General features: G+C 35.0%; 3 protein-coding genes across 4 annotated transcripts; 2 read left to right on the top strand and 1 right to left on the bottom strand.

Moving 5' to 3' along the window:
• Positions 1 to 854: 854 nt before the first annotated feature.
• On the top strand, positions 855 to 3,888 carry LOC108206125 (probable LRR receptor-like serine/threonine-protein kinase At1g12460). The gene is made up of 2 exons (XM_017376317.2): positions 855 to 2,169; positions 2,254 to 3,888. The coding sequence occupies exons 1-2, from the start codon at positions 998 to 1,000 to the stop codon at positions 3,725 to 3,727; spliced, it is 2,646 nt and encodes an 881-aa protein (XP_017231806.1). The 5' UTR covers positions 855 to 997; the 3' UTR covers positions 3,728 to 3,888.
• Positions 3,889 to 3,929: 41 nt separating this feature from the next.
• LOC108206126 (probable aminotransferase ACS12) lies at positions 3,930 to 7,475 on the bottom strand. The gene is made up of 4 exons (XM_017376318.2): positions 6,925 to 7,475; positions 6,717 to 6,818; positions 5,479 to 5,639; positions 3,930 to 5,386 (listed from the first exon to the last, which is right to left on the bottom strand). Exons 1-4 carry the CDS (start codon positions 7,468 to 7,470, stop codon positions 4,534 to 4,536), a joined length of 1,662 nt encoding a protein of 553 aa, XP_017231807.1. The 5' UTR covers positions 7,471 to 7,475; the 3' UTR covers positions 3,930 to 4,533.
• Positions 7,476 to 10,301: 2,826 nt separating this feature from the next.
• On the top strand, positions 10,302 to 16,632 carry LOC108206624 (protein TPX2). 2 transcript variants are annotated; one of them, XR_010288961.1, is made up of 18 exons: positions 10,302 to 10,764; positions 11,495 to 11,650; positions 11,991 to 12,077; positions 12,271 to 12,418; positions 12,619 to 12,721; positions 13,246 to 13,296; positions 13,493 to 13,590; positions 13,675 to 13,747; positions 13,825 to 13,887; positions 14,006 to 14,083; positions 14,213 to 14,271; positions 15,052 to 15,130; positions 15,210 to 15,275; positions 15,372 to 15,434; positions 15,694 to 15,771; positions 15,857 to 15,924; positions 16,014 to 16,114; positions 16,196 to 16,632. XR_010288961.1 is itself a non-coding variant. In XM_017376986.2 (18 exons), the coding sequence occupies exons 1-18, from the start codon at positions 10,593 to 10,595 to the stop codon at positions 16,212 to 16,214; spliced, it is 1,539 nt and encodes a 512-aa protein (XP_017232475.1). In that variant the 5' UTR covers positions 10,303 to 10,592; the 3' UTR covers positions 16,215 to 16,632. The 2 variants fall into 2 exon arrangements, 1 of the variants encoding a protein (XP_017232475.1); XM_017376986.2 differs by having other exon boundaries at positions 10,303 to 10,764; positions 15,857 to 15,901.
• The last annotated feature ends 1,264 nt before the right edge of the window (positions 16,633 to 17,896 follow it).

Below are 17,896 nucleotides of genomic sequence, written 5' to 3'. Positions count from 1 at the left end.
CCAAACCCTTTATAAAAATCATCAAAACATAGAAACGTTAGATGTTAAAACAAGAATGTCTTTTTCATCCTTGAACTGGGACTCAAATTTAATGCAGCAACTCTCATTAAATTTCAACAGCCACTTGTGACTTGCGTTGTTTTGTATGATTCGATATCAAGGTGAAAGATTAATAGTGGTGCGCTCTGGCTTGGTTGGTGGATAAAATAAATATTGTAGTGAAGTCATTTGGACAAAGACCCTGCAGAATATTGGTGGGCATGATAGTAATGGTGTTCACTGTGCAGAGTGGCACTAATTGTTTCATCCTTCGGTCTCTGTTCAGTGTCGGAATATAATATGATCCTTGTAAACCATCCTCCTCGTTACACCTTATGGTTTTAGATCAAGGTATTATATGTTTATTGTTTTGTAACTTTACAGCATGTTATTACAAGTTACAACATATCATTCTTTAGAGAATAAGAGCTGTGTGTGTGAAATATATGTATATAATATAAGACAAAATATAAAGAGAGAAAGTGAGTGTTGAGAGAGTGGGGAGGAGAGACAAGAGAGGATGCAATATGAATAGAGCATGTGGTGACAACCTTTTAGACATGGACACATAAGTTTTATATATGAGCAGTTGTAAAAAATGGCCATTACCTGCTTCTTGCCCTTTCCAGCAAAGCCCAACTCAGTTTTCTTTTATTTCTGTTGCTCATTCCTTTGCAATTTGCATGTCCCATGTGCTCATATCTCTCTGCTCTTCTGAACCCTTCACTTTCTTATTTTATTTTACATAGATTTTAGTGTTCTTGATTCAATGTCCCCATAAAACACCCAGAAATTTCAATTTTTTTATAGAAAGTTTCTAGTCAAAGCCATCTCAAGCTTGCAGAAGATATATCTGTATATACAGTACATGTTAAGTACAAATGTGCTGCTACTGTATTCTTGAAATTATCATGTTCTATGAAATTGCCTGTTTACACAATTTGATCAGCAATTCTTGATGCTGCACACGAAAATGAAAAGATTACGAAAGTATGTTCTGTGCATTTTTGTGTTGCTTGGATACCAGTTTGCAGCAGTGTGTCCACTCACTGAGAAGGAGATCTTGCTGCAATTCAAAGGTAACATATTAAGTGATCCTTACAAGAGTTTGAGTTCATGGGATTCAAGTAAGAGCCTTTGCCAAGATTTCAATGGTGTGTCCTGTAATTCTGCTGGAAATGTGTATAAGATTCTGTTGTGGAATACTAGTTTGGGTGGCATTTTGTCACCAGCCTTATCAGGTTTAAAGTCTTTAAGAATTCTTTCATTTTTTGGAAATAAATTCTCCGGGAACATTCCAACTGAGTATGGTGAGATTGACACATTATGGAAAATGAATTTCAGTTCCAATTCGTTATCTGGGGATATCCCAGATTTTATTGGGAAATTATCAAATATTCGGTATCTTGATTTGTCAAGAAATGGATTTAGCGGAGAGATTCCTTCAGCATTGTTTACAAATTGTTTCAATAACAAGTTCATTTCTCTGTCAAGAAATAACCTTTCTGGTTCGATTCCTGTGACAATTGGGAAATGCTTCAATCTTCTTGGGGTGGATTTTTCATTCAACAATCTTAGTGGGGGCTTGCCACCACAAATTTGTGATATTTCAGGTTTAGTGTACTTTTCTGTGAGCAACAATGGGTTAGCAGGACCTGTTGAGGAACAGATATCGCGGTGTAAAAGTTTGGAATTTTTGGATCTTGCTAGCAATAGGTTTACTGGGTCAGCCCCTTTTGATGTTCTTCAATTTAGTAATCTCACCTATTTCAATGTTTCTTCTAATGAGTTTGTGGGGATGATCCCAAAAGTAGAATCTTGCAGCCAGAGATTGGAAATATTAGGTGCATCAAGTAATGAACTTTCTGCTGAGATCCCAGGTAGCATCGCGAAATGCAGTGGCTTAAAGGTTTTGGATCTTGGGTATAATATGTTGAATGGAAGCATTTCTGTTAACATTTTAGACTTAAAGAGGCTTCTTGTCATTCGACTGGGGAGTAATTTGATTAGTGGAACAATTCCCACAGAATTTGGAAGTATTGAATTACTTCAAGTTCTGGATCTGCACAATCTTAGCCTTGTTGGTGAAATTCCAGATGAGATAAGTAATTGCAGGTTTCTGCTGGAACTGTAAGTCTTACTTTCATTCTCTATTCAGCATCATTTACTATGTTTACTGGATAACATTTTTACCAAATCTACATCTTTGTGCAGGGATGTTTCAGGTAATGCTTTGCAAGGAAATATTCCGAGCAAACTTTACAACATGTCGTATCTTGTGATTCTTGATCTGCACCAGAATAGTCTGAATGGAAGCATACCATCAGTTCTTGGAAATATGTCGAATCTCCAGCTGATTGATCTATCAGAAAATTTGCTATCAGGCCAAATCCCTTTACTGTGGAATCTGTTGAACTTGACTCATTTTAATCTCTCTTACAACAACCTGTCTGGTGTCATACCATCCTCTTCTACCATCCAGCAATTTGGAGCATCAGCATTTTCTCACAATCCAGGGCTATGTGGTGCTCCTCTTACATCTTGTTCGCGCAATGACACTATTCCTACGACAGGGAAATCTAAACTTCTGAGTGTTTCGGCCATTGTTGCAATTGTCGCAGCTGCAGTGATTCTCATTGGTGTTGGAATGGTAACCATTTTCAACAGGAGGGCTCGTCGTTGGAGAAGTGATGAAGTGACAGTGGTTGAAGAAAGCACACCGATGGGATCAGCAGATTCAGATGTCATAGTCGGAAAATTAGTCCTTTTTAGTAAAACTTTGCCCTCAAAGTACGCAGACTGGGAAGCTGGCACTAAAGCTTTACTGGACAAAGAGTCCCTTATAGGCGGGGGTTCGATTGGAACAGTCTACAAGACGAAATTTGAAGGTGGGATCTTGATTGCAGTAAAGAAGCTCGAAACTTTAGGAAGGATCCGGAACCAGGATGAATTTGAGCAAGAAATCGGACGATTAGGAAACCTTCGCCATCCTAATCTTGTTTCTTTTCAAGGTTACTACTGGTCCTCTAGAATGCAGCTAGTTCTGTCAGATTTTATTTCTAATGGAAATTTATACGACAATCTTTACGGACTCAATCATCCCAGCACTAGTACGAGTATTGGTAATCATGTATTGAACTGGTCTAGAAGGTATCATATTGCTCTAGGGATAGCAAAAGCTCTTGCATATCTCCACCATGATTGTAAACCTCCAATTCTTCATCTTAACATCAAGTCTGCTAATATCCTGCTAGACGAAAACTTTAAGGCAAAGTTATCTGATTTCGGGCTAGTAAAATTTCTCCCTCTGCTCAATAACGGTGGAATAACAAAATTTCACAATGCTGTCGGATACATTGCTCCAGAGTTGGCACAGAGTTGGAAGCTGAGTGAAAAATGCGATGTTTATAGCTTCGGAGTAGTGGTACTGGAGCTTGTTACAAGTAAGAAGCCGGTGGAGTATCATCAAAATGAAGTGGTGATTTTGTGTGAATATGTTAGGAGGCTGATTGAGAGTGGTAATGTTTCAGATTGTTTGGACAGAAGTTTGCATGGTTTTGTAGAGAATGAGTTGATTCAAGTGATGAAGTTGGGATTGTTTTGTACTTCAGAAATGCCTTCTAGGAGACCAAGTATGTCTGAAGCAGTTCAGATTCTCGAATCTGTTAGATTAGGGTTGGATTCTTGACACTTGTAGCATCATAGTCAATTAACAGGTAGAGTAGTTTTGTTTTGTTTTTCTTTCCTTCCCATTTCATTTCATTTAACTTGCTTCTGTGGTCCAAAGTGGACCTGTATGGACAGATTAGACATTATAAAGATGCTTGTGGCTTTCAGCCAGTTTCATTTTTCCTAAAATTTCTTAACATGGTTGCACAATTAGCAATATGGCAATGTTACAACTTGAAGTTTCATCCAAGCGAAAGCAAGCTAAGAGTTTATACCTTAAACATAGAATGAGCTAACAAATTTATGCATCTTCGGTGCATTGTTGCTGATTGAGATACATACTATGGAATTGACCGTAAAACAGATTGGATCTTTACATACAATTTTTCAGACTATCCACTAAGACTTGAACTTTTCAAGTATGAATATGTCGTAAGACTGGAGAGGAGGCAGAAGTGGGTGTAAGGTTTGCGTGGAAAAGACCACGACAAATGAATAGACTGCAAACAAATTGAAGAAAGAAGCCATAACTTGAATAAACTCTAACTCAAGGGTTAGGAATTGGATAGTCATTAGCTTGCTCTTACCACTGAGAGGAGGTTTATGGGATATCTTGTATGAGCAGACTAAAAGCAACTGGAATTCATTAAGCTTCCATTTCCAGATCAATTAAGTGAATCGCTTGGCTTCTCCCCCTTGTCACTTGGATCCATATCTGTGAGGCTACCCTTGAAGTTAGCAATTGCAAGATTCTTGCAAAAGGGTGTCTCTCACCAAGCTAGATATTCGTAAGTTACTTGTTGAACACCAGTTACTCCATGACTGTCAACTCTGAGATACTTTTCCAGTAACTCTTTGAATACGTTCCATGACTACAGGGATTTCCTTTACCTTCAATGCAGTGAAACAAAACCGGAACCATCCAGGTTCGATACAGTGACAACAGGAACCAGGAGTTACATTAATCTTCGAAACATTTAACAACTTGTCCCAAAGCCCAAGCTCTCCTTTCTCATTATATGAGCTAATAAACTTTCTCATATCAGCCCAACAGTAGAAGCCTCCACTGCTCTTCACGCACTCAACTCCCAATTGCTTCAACCCAGCCAGAAATTCAGTGTGCATCATTTTGAGCCTATCTTTATTTGCCTCTATGAACATCTGAACAAATCTTCGATTCGAGAGCATGGAGACAAGTAATTGATGAGTTGGAACTGAAATAGATGAGAATTTTAGAAGTTTCTCAGCTGCAGCCAAAACAATATCATTATATGTATAAACAACCCCCACACTGAAGCCAGTAAGAGAAAGGTCTCCCGAAAGATTATAAACTATATGAATTCTGTTACGGTCAAAATCTCCAGAATCAATGATGTCTACCATACTGACAAACTGATCATCACCATGACTGGATCCTGCCAACATTTCAATGGAGATGACATGAATGTTCTTTTCAGTAGCAAAGTCCAGTAGGTTGTTGATTGTTTCCCTATTGAGCAAACTGCCTACTGGATTCGATGGGTTCGAAATTATAACTCCACGAACTTTAAGACCACGTTTCCTTGCCTGATTAAATGCTCGGTAAAGAGCAGGTGTACCCAAATTGAAGTTGTCCGCACTGCGGCATGGAACAGGGATAATTTCAACCCCAGTCCGCCATTGGACAGCCCTGTCAAGACTACAATTTGTGTTCCAAATTTACTTACTTTACTTTCAAGATATGGAAAATGGCCATCTAAAGAATTTCATCAGCGAAGTTCAGAAAATTACTCTGGGTCATAAGGTGATGGAACAAGAAAAGCGTTTCCTGCATCAGCAAGACAGAAGCTAAGCATCTCAATTGCAGAAGTTACACCAGCTGTCATCACCATTTGAGATGGGTTGAAGAAGACTATTTTATCTATGGCCCTTGACATGATTCGTGTTAATTCCTGCATTGGAATTGAAACCTTACGTACATATACTGATACACAGGGGAGAGAGGAAGGAGTAACATGATAGAACTAATTGTTTGCTCAAGTTCGAATTGTATAAAGTAACTAGAGAAAACCCGCCACATACAGATAATTGCACACCACAGTGAGATGTTCAATACTAGAACCCAGAGTTACAAGGAGTGCATACAAATTATGATATAGATAAAGGTAAACACAGACAATTCAAAAGCAATTAACTACCCCCTAAACAACTAGCATTTGAAGACTTGCTTAGGAGTTAATAATATTGGTAGGAAATGGAAGGGAAGAAAGTTTATTTAGCAAGTCATATTCAATTATACCTTGAATGACAACAATACGATGTTCTACTTAATTTAATAGGAAAGCCCATAGCCATGACCGAGTAGAACCACAACTTCACTTCCCATCTTTTCTATATTCAATAACCACTAAACAAGAGATTAATTACTGTAGGATATTTTATAAATATTCTTTGTTCAATTCTTCCAAATAACTGGATTTTTAGCAATAATGATCTACGCCTAAGAAGTGGGCAGGAACTCTGAAGTCAACTAGATAAATGCTGCAATTGATGCATATAATGGATAATAGAATATAGTGAACTAGTCTTGACATCTTTTCAGCATGAATTTTGCGTTCCAAACGAATCAATCAAATATGATGGCAAGGACAGTGTGATACTACCTATAACTGAGCAAGTAAACAGTTTAACAATTCAGAATTTTTTTTATTTTAGTTGACTGATTCATTGTCAAACTTCATTTCATGGGTACCATGTAGATTGTAGCCAACAGAGCAATGTATGAGTAATTATAATATGCTGGAACACTAAAGCTTGATGGCGATAATGAAGTTCACTCTTACAGTATAGACGAAATTTAAAATACTATAAGGCTCTATATAGTGATTAATCTGACAAGCACTATATATCAATTACACGTGGAAAGGCGAACCAAGAACCATGAGGCATGAACACATATAGACTATAGTAGTACGATATCTCTAAGCCATATTCAACAAAAAAAAAAAAACATATGGAAAAACACTTACCACTTTCAATTCCATAAGCCCATCATTTGGTAAATTAGCAGCAATTCCACATATACTCTCTCCATTATCTGCCAGCCATTTTTCAACCAAATCCTTACATAACTACAATTTCCAAAAAGAGCACACATCAACAAAAATATAGTAATATACATAGACAATTAGGCACACAACATATATAGGAGTATGTAACCAAAAACGAAAGACCAACCATGTTTTCAGACAATCCGAGCTGAAAAACACCATCTGGGTTTTCAGATTCATGAAAAGGGTCCTCACAAACCCTATTTAATCCAACAAAATAAGCACTATCAACTAGTTTAACAATACTATTAGCCCTTAAAGAAACATGGGCCGGACCACTTGAGCCTCTAGGAGACGAAATGGAGCGAGAAAGCACTCTGTTGAGCCTGGGAGACACCTCCGGAGGCTCCGGCTCCGGCGGAGATTGGCGTCGTTGACGTTGCTTGAGATAAAGCTGGAAAAAATAAAAGAGAGCGCAGGGTATAGCTGAGCCTAGAAGAAGACCACCACGGCCTTGAACAACGCCTTGGAGGGGCACGATTATCCTCATCGCTCCGACGTAAACGGCGGTGATCGGGCGTTGGGGTGGCCGGAGATTTGAAAGTGTGTCATGTTTGTGGGGAGGGATACATTGCAGAGTAGGACGGATACTGTAATTTATGGAGTGTCCGTGTACGAGATATGTGAAGCTCCTACATAAATTTCTAAATTTATGATAACCACCGTACTTCATTCTTTAATTACGATGACAAATGAAATTATTCAATACTAGTAGTCGTGGATAGATTCGGGAATGAGTTAAAACTGAGATGAGAACTAATTTATTTCTGCTTTCTAGGAATTGGATATTTCATAAAATCATATAATTTTGGAATTTAAAATTTTCTTCAATTTAATTGGGTAATGCCATAATTTGAAGAAAATTGAGTGCAATTCATCCAAATATTTCATTTATTATGTATTAAAATATTTATTAATATATATTGGAGAATTTAGATATATAATATGAGATATAATTAAAGTAAAAGTTTTGTTTAGTTCATTATGATATAGAATTACGAATGAATTTCGTCCATTCCAAACACATATTTGATGATTGGTTATAAAAAATATAATTTTAAGATTAAGATATGTGAATCAATTTTTTTGTAAATATGAATTTTGCTCGTTCCTATATAATATAATACAAAATTCGAGAATGAAATCGAATTTGACTAAAAATGACTCACCTTAAATGTTCAACAATTGATATTTAAATAAAATATAAAGTATTATTTACAATTAATATTTATATTATGAGTTTTCGGTTATTTAAATTTATAAATTAAAAAAATCAAATTATTATAATTCAAATTTTTTTATTAATAAATAAAATTTATTACACGTTAAAAAGTTGAAAACTTTGTAATAAAATGAAAATCAGCAAAATAAAGTAGTACAGTATTTCTTAAGTTCCTAGTTTAAGAAACTAAAAAAAAAAAACACTTCTATCTTTTTGCCCAGAGTCCCAAACCATACACAAAAACCAAGACATCCAAAGTGTTAAAATAAGCCGGAAATTTAAAGCCGAGCCCAATAAAAACACATAGCAATACGCACAAAAATAATATTGGGCTGGTTCTGGGTCTGGGAGTAGTTTCTTCGCACTGTTGATCTTTGAATTGGCAGAAAACGGGCCATTCGGTCACACAAATCTGCAGACCCACAAACGAATTACTCCCTCCGTCCCACTCATTTCTATACAGTTTCCTTTTTGGGACGTCCCATCATTTCTATACATACCAAATATAGTAACTTTTTATAATATAAAATACTACTCCACCCACTACATTCTTCCACTATCTCCATTCTATAATAATATAAACATTATTATACCCACTATTTTCCCCCACTATCTCAAATCTATCATTAAATATAAATGGGTCCCACCACTTTACTCACTTTTCATCTCAATTTACTCACTTTTTACACTTTTTCTTGGTCTCCGTATCCAAATCAAACGTATATAATCTACCGGGACGGAGGGAGTAAATAGTTAAGCGTAATCTGGAAATCGGTGAAGAAGTCGGACCCGATTTTTCAACTGCCCACGCATTTCGTCCGACAGAGTTGTGCGGCCCAGAAACGGAGGCTCGAAAGCCGGTGAACTTGTCAGCTCCCCGAACCCAAGTACACACAAAACTTAAGACATCGCGTCTCAAAATTCAAAAACAATTTACTCGATTCTTCACCCAATAATGCTAAATTTCGTACATTTAAATAAAATGAAATAATATTCATACTCTAAATTGAGGGTATAGTTGGAGAAAAATATTTATAATAATCCTTTATTTATGATTTATTTATGATTCTTCATGAATAATAATACTAATTTGTTTACTCAATTTAAATTTTAATGATTAGATATTAACTTCACATCTTTTGTACACTTTGATAACATTTTTATATTATTCTACTGATAATAGATATTAAATTTAGTACTACAATAATAAAAACACGAATAAAAATTATTGCTGCATATATTATAAAATCCTTAATTTTTTAAAATTCAAATTATTTATTATATACTCCCTCTGTCCCTCTCAATTTTTTACAGTTACTCCCTCCGTCCCCCTCAATTGTTTACATTGGAGGGGGACACGGAGACCAAGACAATGGGTGAAAAATGAGTAAAGTTAGATGAAAAGTGGGTAAAGTGGTGGGACCTACCAATATTTAATAATAAATTTGAGATAGTGAAGGAAAGTAGTGGGTGTAATAGTAGTTTTTATTGTTAAATATGAGATAGTGGGGGAAGATAGTGGGTGTAATGATGGGAAAACTTTACTATTTATAGTAACGTAAAGAAATGAGAGGGACATCTCAAAATAGTAACCGTAAAGAAATGAGAGGGACGGAGGGAGTACTATTTTGGGATGTCCCTCTCATTTCTTTACGTTACTATAAATAGTAAGTTTTTCTAATCATTACACCCACTATCTTCCTCTACTATCTCATATTTAACATTAAAAACTACTATGACACCCACTATTTTCCTCCACTATCTCAAATCTATTATTAAATATTAGTATGTCCCACCATTTTACCCACTTTTCATCTAACTTTACTCATTTTTCATACATCGTCTTGGTCTCCGTGTCCCCCTCCAATGTAAACAATTGAGGGGGACGGAGAGAGTACTCAACTGCTAATTCGTCAAGCTGGGAGTTTTATACAGTACTCCCTCTGTCCGCAGAGTTAGATACAAATGAGGTGTCAGGTGTGGCACAGAGATTAAATTTCTTTTGTAATCCAGCGAAAAAATGTAATACAAATAATTAACGTGATGATACCAATTAATATTTAATATTTAATATATAAAATTGGTGTAGTGCGAATAAAGTGTTATGATCAACTAATATTTGATAAATAAAATAAATATATTAAAATAAAATAATGGATATAATTAAATTTTTATATTTATAAAATTTTACTGTAATAAGTTTGGAATTTATAATTAAAAAAAAAAAAGTTTGGAATTTATAAATTGACGGGTGTATAGAGATAGGTGAGAAAGAGGGGGAGTAATTATTTGACAAAACTAGACAAGAGCAGCACCTGTCAAATCAAGACAGGAGAGGAAAAAGGCGACGAGACTGAGTTGAGTTATCTAGATACAAGGGCACTTTGGGGAGGAATTATTACAAGTACAAACAACATTTATTCGGAGCCCCACTGTTTAAATTCCGGATCTTCCCTTCCATTCGGCGCGATTACCAACATTGTCCCCGCTTATACATACATTCCCTCCTATCTATTTTATCCTCTATCAGAAACACACAGAGAGATAGAGAGATTCAGAGAGAGAGGGAGAGAATGGATGAAGAAATGGAAGAGACTGTAATGTACACATTCACAGCTATTGAAATCGACCTTGACTACGAGTTTGACGCTGCTCGATTCTTTGATTTTAGTCGTCAAGAGTCTGTAGATGAGACTCTTCAAGCTGAGCTTTGGTTCCAATCTCGACCAAGCTATCCTCCTTCTCGTAACCACTAAACCTAATGATCTTACTTAGTTGCTGTAAAGTTTGCATTTTTAATCATCTTTTTTGGTAAAGATTTGACTTTTTGTTATTTATACATGACATGTGGGCTTTTTTGCTATAAAGTTTTTAATCTTCATATGTTGTAATAATGCGTTCTTTTTAATTCGTACAAAAGAATGTGGGTTTGATTGCTTTAAACATTGTATTTTGTAACTAGTGTAATGTGGGGTTTGTAATTTTGTGAAAAATAAATGTGGGTTTAGGTGGTCTGAACTCTGAAGCTTGTATTCTGTTTGAATGTGTCTGTGTTGTAATAATGTGTTCATTTTTAGTTTTAAGGAGTTAGTGTGGGCCTTTTCTTTTTCAAGATTTTGAAGAACCGTGTCCCAGTTTGATTAATTTTATCAATCCCCTTTTGGATATCAGCTGTATATCTGTGCTCAGTCCTGCCTTTTTTTTAAATGGTCGAATGCATAAAATTTTAATTACTTGGTGCATCCTAACCCAAGCCCCAACCTATTATCAAGATTAAAGCGATGAAGTTATATACCTATGTATTCTGGACGAACTCACACGATAATGGTTACTAGAATTTATATGGTCATTCTGTATCTATATTCTATATACAATTGAAATTGAGAAGGGCCAGGCTTTTATTTTGCTTTTGCTCCTGGTTTAAATGCACGTTTTATTGACTGGAAAAGTTTCCCGTTTTTTGATTTCTTTCTAGCTTTTGTTAAAAAGCCGGTGTTGAGGGAGAACGTTCTGCCAGATAATGTCACGGCCTCATCAAAATTTGAAGGTTTCGAGAACATGGATTTCACAGAAAGTGACTCTGATTTGGGTGGTGACATGGAAATTTTAAGAATGGATATGAGCCGCGAAGGTACAATTGGTTTTTATAATGTGCTGTAGTCATATTTTTGTAGACTTGTACTCTTGATTATGATGTTCATACTATTTATTATAATCAATTAGGTCTCTTTAATCATTCTTAGAGATTATAGCCGTATATGAACTTTTGTAGTTAATGTGGGCATGGATTAGAGTAGGCATTCTTCAAAAAATTACCGGGCTTATTGGCCAGCCTCCATGAGTTGGTTTTATGTTCCCTATAGGATGCATGACTGGTGATTGTCATTAATATGCTGAATGCTGATTTATTTGCATTACTAGCACGTGATGCAATTTTTGTGTCATAAATAGTGACTGTATATATCTTGCAGAATGTGGAGGTGTTAATAGAAAGACTTCCATCGAGTTAAATGGTTGTACACAGCTGATTTCTGATCAATGCTCCAACATACCTGCAGGTGATTTGAATTATTTATTTTGATATGAAATACTTGTAGTGTCCAGAGTTCACTTTGGCACTCTAATTATAGGTTGTGAAGTCCTCCCTTTTGTTTTCCTTCATTACGGTCTCCAAAACTTTGTGTTGGTAAATAGGTTTGTTTACTTGTTGACTTTATATGCAAAAGCCAAATACCACCTTAATCTTTACAGATTTGAAGTTTTATGACTGCAATATCGAATCAGAGGATCGAAGAAACAAAATTGTCAAAAAGTCCCTTCCAAGAATCTCAACCCTCATGAAGCCAACAGCAAGCCAATTAGCCAAACAAAATCAAACCCATAAAATCAGCGATTCCAGGTAGATCTTACCTATTTTTTCATAGAAATTTGTACTTGATTATTTTATCATCTTTCTTTTTTACTGAATTTTACACAACAGAGATTTTAGACCTTCTGATTTTGCCGTGTTGGAACAGCTTATACTAAAGCATTAACCATCATAGGCTAGTGTTCCACTTTTAAGTTTAATTTCTGATGATTCATTTTCTCTGAATTTAGGTATCTAAAGTTGGAGAACTATAAAAGCATTGTTCCAAAAATTTCTCCATTGGAGAGTCAACCTGCTAAACGACAAAAGCTCGAAGGAGGTCAACTCTGTAAGGTTAAGATTGGCCATAATTTTTGGTTTTTCTGATAGTTATTCTTTTTGCAAGCACAGTGAGTGCTCATTGTAGCTTTTGTATAGTTGGTCCCACTGTTTACAATGCAAAGGACAAAGCAGCGCACACAGTATAGTTTTTCTTTTAAAAGTATATAAGTAACGCCACAAGACAGGCCTCTATATATTATGTTTCAGTTTGGTCCCACTACCTTCCATTTATAATGGCCCTGTCGGAGATAATTGCGACTCTTCTCTGTTCATATTTTGTTAATCTGTAACGGTATAACACCTTTGTACTGCAAGTTAAATCTGATTTTCTGATTTGAAGTTTATGAGTTCCTCTATCTGTACCACATCAGATGTCATGCGTTTCCTTGCATGCATATTAACTGAAGACATGTTTGTATGTGCATTTTGCTAGTGCAGACTAAATCCTTTCTATAATTAGTCACTGAAGGAAGACTTGACTTGTCAGTTAGCGGTTCTAGAATTTTGGTTTAACATTTAATTTTTCTTCATGACAGTTTGCTGATACACATCAACAAACTCATTTAGTTCACAAGGAACCCAAAAAGGTATGTTACACTGAAAATGGAAGCGCACATTCCACCTTCTGCATTTGTTTTTTCAGCAACAGTTGTTCTTAATGGTGAATTTGGACTTTTAATTAGTTGGACAGGCAATTATCTGCCTTGTATTAGGAAAAATGATGTGAAGAAGACTTTTGTAATCTATTCTATCTTCTCAGAATATTATCAAATAATGATGCAGGATATAAAACCTGACAAGAGTTTGGCACATGCTAAGTTACGGCTTACTATTCCTAAAGAGCCTGCCTTTGAAACAGCTCAAAGGGCACAGAGGATGAGGTTTCTTTTGCATATTCTTTTTGACATTAACAATATTGCCATGTCCTTGCATAGGTTGCTTTAACAAGCTACTTTACATCACAGGTCAAAAGTTAGAGATGATGAACAACTCACCTCCACAGCTCCTAAATTCAGAGCTCGTCCATTAAATAGAAAGGTCGGTAACATGGAGAAATAGGAAACAAGTTTAATAACATATTTACCTCATTCAAATATTTTGTTTATAACATGCAGATGCTAGAGGCCCCATCAATGTTGCTTCCGAAACGTAGCATTCCTCGGAAACCAGAGTTTCAAGTAAGTTCTTAATATATTACTCTTTACAACTTCACTATATTTCGAGATATCCTTTTGTGAGTGGACACCCTTTAGCAGTTTTAGGTGCTAACATTTTCTGAATCTCATTGCTCTCCAGGAATTTTATTTGAAAACATCAGAAAGGGCTATGCAGCACAATGTTCCATCATCCTCAGCTCATTCTAGTAAACCTAAGGTTATCTTACAAAAAATTCAATTAATAGTTGAAAAGAATCAAGTATATCTATCTAGTGTAATAAGGCTAATCTTATCTGTTTAATGTAAGTAACCATTTAGCAATTTTTTAATTGAAGGCATATTGCAGGTTTTGCACCATTCTGTTGCTGGATCGATTGCAGATTGTAGCAACAAGGATATCAAAAGGTCAAATTTTAAATTGCACTTGTTAGAGCAAGTCCAATGGAGGTGCTTAAAGTGGTGCTATATCTATAATATACTCCCTTTGTCCCGGCAGGTAGCATACGTTTGGGATAGAGGGCTCGACACACATTTTAAGGCTCTTATAGAATATAGTTTCACAAATTATTTTAAAATTCTTAGTCTTCTGACTAAAAATATAATATTTAAATTTTTATTTAAATTTTTTTGTTTAAATAAGTTATAAAACTATACTTTATAGAAGTCTTAAAATGCGTGTCAAACAATGCAAAAAAAAATTGTACAAAAATTAATGGGACAGAGGGAGTAGCACCCAAGCAAAAAACCTCACTTCAATGGGGTGTTAAACATGGATGTAAAATAGCAAACTGCTATACTTGGTGCTAAATATTGAATCAAGTATAGATGTTACTATAATCGCCGTAAAAGCATGCAAGTGGGAAAATCCATATTTAAAGTAATGTTGACAGATAAAGTAGTGCATTTAAAGTTTTTGTGAGTAAAATATAGCTATATTTAGATAATTTGGTGTTATTTTAAAACTATCATCGGATTACAAGTTCTATTTTAACATCAAAAATCACTTTTTAATTTCATAATATAGCTATAGCTATATGTATTTCACAACTACCATTGGACTTGCTCTTAGAACTCTATAAAGGGTTATAATTGAAGACTTTTATGTTCTTGTGTGTTTGGAAATTTTATTATATTACTTTTTTGACTTTATAATTTTTTTTATTGTGCATTTCCACTTATTACTAGGTGGCACGTAATCAACACTCCTAAGAAAGAGGGCTGTGAATTAGTTCACAAATTTAAAGCTCTACCACCGAACAAGAAGGTATTATATTGTGCATAGGACTTTGTCAGTGAAAATATTGAAAGGTAATTTAAAGGTAATACATTTTCCCATAATGCAGATCTTCTCCAGTAAAGCAGACATTAGGGTTTCTCGAAATAACAAGAAAGACAGCACACTTCCAACGGTACCCCAGATTCAAATATAGTTTTATGTATTACATCTCTCAAATTTGCATTAAGTTATGAAATAGTGGCAGCATGAAGTTCTGGTTTTGTCGCAGGAATTTAAACTTCATACAGAACGAGGGGCTCAACATGATCCACCTGTAGAGCTTTTTAGCATGGTAAATTGTGGAGTTGTTTTTCATCAGCTGAACTTAGTTTGTTAATTTTGCGTCTCTCTCGATTTCACTGAAACCAATAAGCAAGATACCTATTAACTTACCTTTTACAAATCACAGCAACTCTTTTGACAACTTTTCTTGCAATTTCTCTTTATATCTTTATTTCCCGTCTCAAAATTTGTTGTATATGTGTGCTTGTGTGTGTGTGTGTGTTCTTCAGTTCTATCATGACTCATATATGGCATTATGTTCTATATAGCTCACTCTGACAGCTGAAATTCAACCCAGCACTGGACCACGCATAAATTTGCCCCGTCCTACCTGTACATTATCAAAGGTTTCTAGTCCTATCAAATGTTGAATTGATTTAGGTCTTTGATTCATATTTAACCTTCTGATTCAATTGTCTAATTTTATTTAAGGGAACAAAAGAGAACAAATTGGGCTTGTTCCAACGAGAAACCGAGGTGTGAATGGTTCCTACTGTCATGTAATATTAACTTACCTGAAATGACCAGTTCTACTTGGGAATTGTCTATAGTATAAGCATGTAAATCATTTCTTAAGTTGGTGGTGCAGATTAAAAAACCATCACAAGGAAAAGCTACATGCCTCAAGGCGAAGCAGATTTCAGCACATACAGGAGTTACTAAAATTGGTTTGCCATCTAACATGAGCAGGTATGCACTTAATGTAACTTCAACAAGTTGCTTTGAAAATGTGACATGCAGATATATTTTTGACTATGAAGTATGCTGCAGGAGCTCAAGTGTACACTAAAATCCTTTGTAGAAATCCTTAAGCTCTGAACTGTGTCTCTTAGTCAGCAATATATGACAAGTACATAACAAAGAAGATGACTGTTTGCCTGTATATATCAACCATTGGAGTAGCATCTATGCTTTCTATGTACTTTTTAACTTCACAAACCGAAAATCTGAAGAAAATAGAAAAGTTCAGTCAGAATTGTCAATCAACTAATTTTACCACAACTTGAGCTGAGCCTGTATATAAAAGCTCAAACAAATGGCTGGTTATTCTGGGCCCTTCATTGAGCCTCCCCGGCAGCAGCTGCAAGTAATTAGTCGACAACTGTAATCTTTCTATACTTGTATCACTGCCGTTGATATATGTGTGCTAATGATCAACTTCACAGCTTTTCTTAGAGTATACATTCTTTTACCGGTCCTGTAGCTGATGCCGATTATCTTTAAATGTTCTGAAAGTAGAAAGCCTTATTAATGGTACATGAAAATGAATGTTTTCGCTAACATGTACTGTCTAAAGCATGCCATTTGATGTGAGAACTATAAAGTTCTACATGCTGCACCATATATTGTCATATTGATGGCGGTTTGGAAAATGCAGAAGTGAGAATTTTTTTTTTTTAATAATGCGATCAGATTGTTTTTGATATTTACAATCTATTTGATATGAAAATTATTAATGTAATAATAAAATATTATTTATTCTCTTTTAAACTGTTCAAGTGTATACTTAAAATTGTCAATTCTCAGATTATTACTTCCTGAAATTGATTACTTCCCCCGTTCCCCTGAGTAGTTTACATAAACTGTTTGAATGCATTTTGAGGCTCTTATAAAGCATAGCTTCATAACTTTTTTTTAAAATTTTCTTTTTTTGAATAAAAGTTTAAACATCAAATTTTTATTCAGAGAAAAAAAAATTAAATAATATATTATGAAACTGTACTTTAAATGAGCGTGGAAAAACGTGCCGGAAAGTAACGTAAAAAAATGAGGGGATAGAGGGAGTATAACTTTTTTACACAAATAGTAGATATTTTTCAGCTTAAAGTTAGAAACTCTTTTAAATCTCAGTTTTTTTTAACAATGCAGGCTTATATACCTTACAAATTATTACATATTGTAATATTTTTCGGATGAGCCAGAGTCTGAAACATGCTCAATATCATGCTTGCCAGCCGCTTATATTGATTAACAGCGTGGTTCTTTCATTTCTTGATTTATTTCAATGTATATGAATTGACATTTGAGGCTCATATATTCAGAGAAATTTGGAGATAACTGTGAATTGGTGACAGGAAGGGACAGTCTTATGTTAAATCTCCGCCATATTATGTTACATGGCATAGAACAAAACTGTGGTCCTGAATCTGTCTGCCGAATATCTTTAACCACATAAATTTTTAGTCTTTTTTTGGGTTTATTGGAAATATTTATTTGTAGATTCAATTCCCCCAAGTAACACAGTTGATTCATATGAAATGCAGTTTATAATTCAATAATTTTCTTCAATATTCAAATACCCATGGTTACGTAGTTACATCCTTACCGGTTCATTATTACTACTCTAAATTTGTTCGCTTCACACACGTTATACCGAGACTTTTATACTAATACATCTGATTTTATTAATTACTATTTATATAATTATCAAAAAATATTTGCAGCAAATATATTGTCACTGAAATTATGAAT

The sequence above is a fragment of the Daucus carota genome, chromosome 2, assembly GCF_001625215.2.
Source record: "Daucus carota subsp. sativus chromosome 2, DH1 v3.0, whole genome shotgun sequence".
Taxonomy (NCBI): Eukaryota; Viridiplantae; Streptophyta; class Magnoliopsida; order Apiales; family Apiaceae; genus Daucus; species Daucus carota.
The sequence above is the reverse complement of the archived record's forward strand: the minus strand, read 5'-3'. Positions and strand labels throughout refer to the sequence as shown.